An 8,683-nucleotide genomic window follows, 5' to 3' on the forward strand; every position below is an offset into this window, starting at 1 on the left:
ATTTCTTTAAATCTGTAATTCGAATCAATAATCTAATACGATAAAAGTGTTCATATCTTCCTCCTCTACACGTTGGCGTTATTTTTGTTCGGTACAAGTTGACGGTAACGTGGCTTCTCTTCCTCCACTACAAAAAATTTTGGTTAAAATGGCAGTTTTTTTGGGTATTTACGGCAGTTTGAACCGCCATTATTACCAAGAACGGCAGTTTCAGAAAGTGACGTAATTCTGGGCACTATTCTAATTAAAACCGCCACAATTTTTTGGGTTAAAATGACGGTATTTGGATAGGTTAAAACGGCGGTTCAAACCGCAATTATTTCCAAATAAAACGGCATTTTTTGTCGGTTAAAATGGCGGTTTGAACCGCCGTTATTTTCAGGATTAAAACAGCGGTTTTTGTTAGTTAAAATGGCATTTTTGAACCGCCATTTTTACCCTGATAGTAGCATTCTGATTAGTTAAAATGGCATTTAAAACCGCCATTTTTTACCGGGTTAAAATGGCGTTTTTAAACCGTCGTTTTTTCCTGATAGTGCCATTTTATTGGTTAAAACGGTGTTTAAAACCGACGTTTTTACTGGGTTAAAACGACGTTTTTTGTTAGTTAAAACAATATTTTTGAACCGCCGTATTTACCTTGACATTGGTTGGTTAAAGTGACATTTTTTATCGTTTAAAAAGACGGTTTTTACCATCATTTTTATTGCGTTAAACAAATAATTTTGTGATTAAAATTTCATAATAACAAAAAATCATAATCCATAAACGAAATATTATAACTCATAAACAAAGTATTAAATATAATATATGATTTTTTTAGTATTGAAAATAAAAAATAATAATTCCTATACAAAAACTTGTCTTACTAAACTAACTAAAATACAAGCATTGCAATAAGCACTAATTAGTCAAATCTATCATCTAGTTTCTTAAAATATGTTAATATCTAATAATGTATTTAAACCATCTAATAAGTATTATTTTTACTACTTAGAATATGAATATACAAGCCAAGTAGTTTAGCTAAGTGATGAATAAGATTTAGAGGCCAAAAGTTTTCTCCTTTTGTAATTAACTTTAAAACAAGTTTGCCTTAATTTTTTGGTCTCTTGTGTGAGTTCCATCCCAAAAACTTGCTCTAGAGAAAGAATTCCTAATTGAAGTGAATTAATAAAGAAGTTAGTATCTATTAACAAACTATATTCATGTTACACATATTCTAACTGGAAATATATATCAAACTGCATACTAGCTTGAACATTTTTTATTTTTTTTTCCTTCTTTTATTAGGAATAATTTCACATGATCAACTTATATGATGGACGGGTCACAGCAGCACTCATCTAGGAGGCAGCAACAACACAAAGCTGCAAGACTGAGAGGGAACCAAAAAGGAAAAAACATCAGTTACACAAAAACAAAAAAAGATATATAACATATTTGTTAGGATTTAATTTTATTTATTTAATGCATTTAATTGAAATACACACTAATTGCTATCCAATTAAAATATTCTCTGATCTTAATCATCTTATTCAGTTTTAGGTTCATCTTATCATTTGAATAAAAAAAATACTATTCGTACATCAAAATCGACTACTAAAATCAGTCACCAATATAAATATATATGTAATTATTTATTTTCAAATGTAAATTTATATTTTAACATGTATTTTATAATTTTAGTGCACTCGTAACATAGTCGTAGGTTTAATTAATAATAAAAGATGGCAGAATATGAAATTGGGAAGCTTACCATCCCTCAAGGAAGCCAGTATTTCTTCTTGGTGGTGGTGCAGCAGCATATTGTGGCGGTGCCATCACTGGAGGACCTTGATAATAACCTACCAGCACAACAATTTCTGCCACAGAAGAAATTAAAATCATGCATATATATGGAGAGAAGAAGCAGTTCTCTTTCAATATTAATCTATCATATCATATGGTACAACAATATAAGGAGCTAATACTAAACAAAAAATTACTATAGTAATATAAGAACTAAGAAATGAAAAGGGTACCTCCTTGAGCAGGGTAGGGATATGCATACTTGGGATCACTCATTTCCACCAAAATAATCACAAAGCTCTGAAAATATATAACATGGACAAGTTATACAATGGGCTGAGAAATAAACTTAACTAAACTCTTTTGTAAATTTGCAATTTCCTTTTTTTTTTGGTTCAGAATCTAAAAGAGGAGAAAACACTGAACTGAAACAAGTAAAAAAAAGAAAGATCCAGTGGTTATGTTATTATCACGAGTCAACTTGATATCCATAAAGAGCTCATAGTTTCCAAGATCCAGGTCCATCTATCAAGATTCATCATTTCTCTTTTTATGATTCTACTTAAAAAAAAAGTAAGAAATTAACTAGAATAAAAAGAGATTGGACTCTTTTGATTCTTTTAAATAAACTACTTAAAATAAAAGAAAAATACAAGAATAAAAAGAGCTATAGTTGTATATAATATTATATTATATTATTGTTACTAATGAAGAGAAGATCAGATAGTGATTGTTGGATTAAACAAGTGATCAAGACCCCTTAATTACTTGAATAATGTTATATACTTATATCATGGATCACAATGTCATAGAAACAAAAAAATGATAATACAGTATAATTCATCACTATAAAGTCAACCAATTTTTATTCCTTGAAAATAAATATATACAAATGTATATAGATTTTTCAAATATATTTCCATTCTTACTTCCATGAGAAAGTATACGAGGGAGAATAACTTACTTCCATCTTTCAAATATATTCCCATTTTTCTTATTCTTTCCCGTCCCCTGTCATATACTCAAAAATAAATTACCAGTGTTTGAACAAATTTGTTAAAAAAATCGAGCATGGAATGGATAATGTGTTAGGGAAGGAAGGTGGATGTTTAAGGAATGTATATATATATGACCTTACATCTAGGGCATTCGATGGCTCCTTTTCCGCTACAGGTCTCACAATCTTTAAGTATCTGCGAAATTAAAAAGCAGGGAAGATGGTTAGTCATTTAGTTGAAAACTTGAAATGAAGAAATGATAGACACACTGAAGCTGCATCATATATATGGCTTAAGTGGACAGAACCTGATTAAATAGCAGGGCATTTGTTAGTATAAATAAATTTATAATCTAAATGAATATGAGGCGTGCAGATTAAGAGAGCACACTGAATTAAGTGAAAATCCTCCAGATTTAGCAGTAAAGGGTGTTGTGATGCATCTTCTAGTGGCTGTGAATGCTTGGGGACCAACCAAACTGAAGTTGTTATAGCAGTGGATAGAGATAAGCAGTGGACAGAGATATATGACATTTTTCTCTTCCCTTTCCTTTCTAGGTAGTTCTATACTCCTTCTTCCTCTCTTATAGCAGTGGATAGAGAAGACAATGAATGCTTAATGGCTTTTTGAATCCAAGTTCATCTGTTGCCATCTCTTTCTCTCTCTCCTTTGTGCAGTTAGATGCTCTTCAAAACTGTAGAAAATTAAAATTGAAGAGTGCAAGGTCAAATTTGTAATAGATTACAAACAAGTTCATCACTACAAACTAGTTATTCTACATTAAATATTATATGTAGTAAAAAGAGATTCAAGGCTAAAAAACTTAACTAGTAAAAAACATACAGCTAAACATAAGTATACTTCCTTTCCTTTTGGTGGAGAAAAGAAAAGTGGGATCCAAGGTTGCATCATTTCTACTTCTAGGCCAGTGCATGCCAAGAGCCCCAATGACATCTTTGCGTATTAATTACAGATGGTCTACAACCAAGGACTAAAAGAGAATCAAACCTAATTCCTTTGATCTTACCAGTTGAGCCAACCCTTATTTGCAAAATCATAGAAGATCAACCTTCTGCCATTAACATCATCCACTACAATATTTCAAGGATGCTGCATGGCCAAGTTAAATATTAGTAACACACAAGAAGAAGTATCAAATCCAGCTAAGCTATTAACACAAAACAATTACATGTCTTGAAATAGTGTTTAAAAAATTGATCTGAAATGAAATAATTGCATCTCACTTTTTCTTCTCATGTTGATCCTTGACAAGAAGTGCAGAACCAAAAGCACCTTTTACGATTTGCTCAAGTACTTCATACTGCTCCATGTCATCAACAAGTAATTGAAAATTTCACTCTCCTGAACACAAAGTGCAGCACAAATCAAGCATATTAGACCCTTGCACATTTAGTCATTTATATTGAACCATAATTCAAAATTTAAAGTAAATAAATAAATAAAATGTAGTTAATCAGAAACAAAGGAATGCGGTTATACGAGATTGCACCAAATGGCATTGGGCGCATGTGATAAACTGTTGTAAAAGTGCTGCACAAAATTGATCAGAATTTAGTCTTTTGATAGTGTTAGAATAAGTCAATTCTTCAAAATAAAAGACTTTTATATATTAAGTAACATTGAGAATGGAACCATTTGTATGTGTTGCTTAAATTTAAGTTGAATCCGCATTCCAAGCAAGTGTTGTCATTTTCAGGGGAGGATACAGCCATGCGACATTGATTTGAACCAAAATCAAAACAATATCTTTTCAATTCCTTTTATCTAGTCATTTTTTGTACATTTATTCTTAATCAATGCATTTTGATACAAATTAAAATAAGAGACACACATTACAATCTCGTATAGATTTTTAAGATTATCAATAAAAGTGAAATACCTTAACAAAACGAAGGTGAAGAATAACAAATTTTCCTGCATTACTACCACCAGCACCAGTGACTTCTCAGATATAGTTGGGGCTCATTTCTCCATCAGCTTATTGAGGATATCACAGCCAGTTTATAAGAGCATTTCCAAGTGTTCTGATATGTAGAACACAGATTAAAGCCTGAAATAGTTATTAATGTTCTGCAAGTATGATAATTGTTAATTCAGTAACTTCTAATTTCTCCCATTCCCAAAGGTAGAAAGTGTCACATATTTGATATTTGACACAGAACACATAAATTCAACCGTCTAATTAATCACCTTTTCAAGTTTTAACTCATCTGACACTAGTAGAGCCATATTAAAACAGCAATGAAGAGATGATGATGAAACAATTTAGTTACAGTCAATTTTGAAATAGTTGAGATTGTGTTTGGTTTTACCATCAATATCTTTCAATCAATTTCCAGTGTGTTTTCCTCCTTTCTTTTATGGAAATTGAACAACAAAATAGGGCATATACATGCTGAGAATAAAGAACAAGAAACATTTTGACTACTACGTCGATATTCAAACCAAATTAATTAAATTTGTTCATCTAATCTAAGGCAAGCCTAAGGCAATCGATTAGAATGAAATATTTTCAAGAGAACAAAGAAAAATAGGGAGAAGAACCTACTCGTGAGTCTGCCGGAGGAGAAACTTGTAGCTCAATAGCTCGATGGACGAGATTGCCAGCATAAAAGAACGCCATAGGAGGAGTTTGCCGCTGGAGGAGAAGTTGCTAGAAGAGACGTCGCTGGAGGAGACGTCACAGGAGGAGACGTCGACGAAGGAGACCGTCACTGGAGAAGACGTCGCAGAAGGAGGTCGCCACTGGAGGAGACGTTGCTGGAGGAGACCATCGCTGGAGGAGATGTTGCCGGAGGAGACCATCGCTGGAGGAGACGTCGTTGGTAGGAGGAGATCATCGCAGGAGGAGATCGCCATTGGAGAAGACATTGGAAGAGGAGGTCGCCGAAGGAGAGATCATGACAGAGGAGATCCCAGTGGTAGAGCTTCAAGATTTCTCTCACCGTGGCAGCATTTCAATGAAGGAATGATTGAATGAGGAGGAGTTAATTTAGGGTTGGGCATTTATACAAGTTGATAATGGCATTTTAAAACTGTCAGAATCCAAAACAACTGCTGTTAACTACAAATTAATAGAAACGACATAATATTGAAATATTAGGGCATTTTTATAGAACCCCATTATATTAATGCTATTTTATATCATTATTTTTGTAGTGCTCTTGAGTTCGGCCAATTAGAGTTTTAGGAGGCACATACGATTTCTGATGTTTTCTTTTTCAGCAGCTCGGTTAAAAAGTTTCTCCGGAGTTTTCATTATTTTAATTTCATACAGAGGTAAAGTTTTGATAATTTCTCACCGATTAAATTGGTATTGGATAAGTGAGTTGATGCTGTGATTGATTGTTGATTAAATTTGACTGAATTTATGTTGAATTTTTGTGATAAATTTGAAGTTCGGCCGGTTTAAGTGCAGCTAGAAACTAAATTATTCCGATGAATTTGGGGCTAGAATATTATTGATGCTCAAGTAAAATTGGAATTTGATTTCCAAGAAATTAAATTAAAAACTGTGAAGAATCGGTAGCCGTAAAGCTCGAAAATGGATTTTTAAAGTTATATATATTTTCGAACTGATTTTAAAAAGATATTTTTGGGTTTAAAGAACTGTATTTGTTACCATTATAATATTATTAATTTAAGAATAAAATTTTGTTTTGATAAGAATTGGGATTGATTTTATAAATAAATAAAATTTAGGGGTAAAATGGATATTTTATAAAAGTTTAGGATTATTTTTATAAATATAAAACAAAAAGGGTAAAGGTTTAGATATAAATCTATAAAATATTGAGGTCAAAAATAAAATATTAAGGAGTTTGTGGTTTAGAAAGTAATTTAAAAAACGTTTGAAAATAAGGTTTTATAAAATAAATTTTAAGAGTATTATAATATTATTTTAAATATTTATTTAAAATTACTCATTTAAATTAGAGTAAATTATTATTGTAATTATTATTTATCAAAGATATTATTTTATAAGAATATTATTATATGTATTATGAAGAATAAAATAGAGAGTAGTAAACAGAGTAATCTTAAAAGTTTTAGGAAACACCGACTTAATTAAAGAGTCTTATGATTCTCTTTCTATAAAATACTTAGAGGATAATGAAAGAACAGTGTGAAGATAGTTTGAACGATTAAGGATAAATAAGTAAAAGACTGAAGAAAGAGAGAAGATCAATCGGCACGTGTGATTATGGGAAGGTCATGAAAGGGTGACAATAGTATGGTTATGGTGCCGAAGAATAAATGTTAATAAGCCGTGACATTTGTATGTGAATAATTGTGCAGGGACGCCCGTAAATATGAAATGCCTTCCAGGAGAAGGGGTCACATACTTTAGTTGGAGAATCAGCACCTGCAAGTACTTGTAGAGGTCATGTTCGACATACTTCAACTGGAAAATCAATGCATGTAAGAAGTAGAAACTTGCAGAGGTTATGTCGCTGGAATGCTTTATCTGGCTTGTGAGTTAGATTGCGTCGGGTGCGGATCGAAATTGACAAATGAGTTCATTACCTGCGATAGAAATAGACATGCATCATCCTTGTTTGTATATTTTGCATTTGGTTCAGTGTTGTGAATTGTTTGTGATTGCTTGAGTGTGTTTGTGATTTTCATTGCTTGTTAATTTGAACTTCTATGACTGGTTATTATTCTGGCTAACTGTGTTGGGCTGCGAATGATCGAACTATAATAATACGAATTTAATTATCTACCCCTAACCCTACTAAGAACTCTCTAGTTCTTACCCCCTATTTCCACCCCTTTTAGCTACAGGTGCGAAGGTTTAAATGTGCATAACTTTTTCATTTTAAAACATTTTCCATCCGTTCTTTAAACGTTATAAATTACATGGACTCAATTTTTATTCAAAACAAAATTTACAAAATTCGGAGGTCCAAAAGTCAAGATATGGCTCGTTAAAGTTGGTTAAAAATTGAGTTTTTACTAAAATTCGCAAACCCTCTTTCAAAACTCATGATGTCAAAGGTGACTTTATCGAAATTCATATTCAAACAAAACGAGTATAGAAGTTGCAACATAGATCAAATTTATTTAAGAAGAAAGTTCGAGGTAAAATTTTCTTATAGGTCAATAAAGAAAATTGGCGATGAGTTGCAAACCGACAAATTCTCAGTCATATAAAGTTTTCAAAGTTTCATATAAGGAGTGCATGCAAAGCTCAAAACAACTTTATCAAAGTTTAAAGAATGGTTATGAATACAATCGACTAAGAGAAAGATTAGTTTTGAAATTTCTTTAAAAAGAATCCAAAACTTCTTTCAAAAGGTTTAAATCAAAATTCCGAGTGTAATCTTAAAATTGTACCTTAATAAGGATATTCAGAATGCACTAGAAAGGAAAGTCAACTTGCTTTCAAGAAAGGAACTCACTTCAAAGAAAATCAAGCAGGATTCACAAAGCTAGAAATAACGAACAAATTTTTAGGTGATTCGATGAATTTAAAGAACTTACAAAGAGGGACAACTCAGTCGATAATGATTTCTTAAAGATTTTCAAAGATCTTTTTGATGTATCAAACAATTCAAAAATACATCAAAGAACACATGAGTCAAGATAAAGGGTTTTAAACAAATGAGGCAATTATTTCAAGGAATTTCAAACAGACATATACAGTTAAGATCAAACAAGAATGCACATGAACAAGAGGGCAGGATTGGAAGATAATCTGATTACTCTCCAAGAAAAGAATCGCAAACAAGAACCTCAGAGCATACCAAGAAAGAACAAGTCAGATGACATCCGCAGAGTTCGAGACACCTAACCGAGTAACTGATGACTTGCATTATTTACCCCTTTTTCTTATCTAAAAGGACCATAAAAAGAGCATAATCTCATTA

The 8,683-nt window shown here is 31.9% G+C and overlaps 1 protein-coding gene across 7 annotated transcripts; it reads right to left on the reverse strand.

Annotated features, from left to right (window-relative positions):
* Positions 1-1,144: 1,144 nt before the first annotated feature.
* On the reverse strand, positions 1,145-5,838 carry LOC107604680 (uncharacterized). Of its 7 annotated transcripts, none has more exons than XM_088492005.1 (9): positions 5,359-5,837; positions 4,690-4,834; positions 4,290-4,340; positions 4,034-4,151; positions 3,180-3,899; positions 2,930-2,984; positions 2,025-2,091; positions 1,760-1,865; positions 1,145-1,378 (listed from the first exon to the last, which is right to left on the reverse strand). In XM_088492005.1, exons 5-9 carry the CDS (start codon positions 3,320-3,322, stop codon positions 1,315-1,317), a joined length of 435 nt encoding a protein of 144 aa, XP_088348131.1. In that variant the 5' UTR covers positions 3,323-3,899; positions 4,034-4,151; positions 4,290-4,340; positions 4,690-4,834; positions 5,359-5,837; the 3' UTR covers positions 1,145-1,314. The 7 variants fall into 7 exon arrangements, with proteins under 7 accessions (XP_088348131.1, XP_088348133.1, XP_088348136.1 ...); XM_088492007.1 differs by lacking the exon at positions 4,290-4,340 and having other exon boundaries at positions 3,180-3,483; positions 3,618-3,899; positions 5,359-5,836; XM_088492010.1 differs by lacking the exon at positions 4,290-4,340 and having other exon boundaries at positions 3,180-3,483; positions 3,817-3,899; positions 5,359-5,835.
* Between the last annotated feature and the right edge of the window lie 2,845 nt (positions 5,839-8,683).

Source organism: Arachis ipaensis, chromosome B6 (assembly GCF_059453495.1).
Source record: "Arachis ipaensis isolate K30076 ecotype BB chromosome B6, ASM5945349v1, whole genome shotgun sequence".
Taxonomy (NCBI): Eukaryota; Viridiplantae; Streptophyta; class Magnoliopsida; order Fabales; family Fabaceae; genus Arachis; species Arachis ipaensis.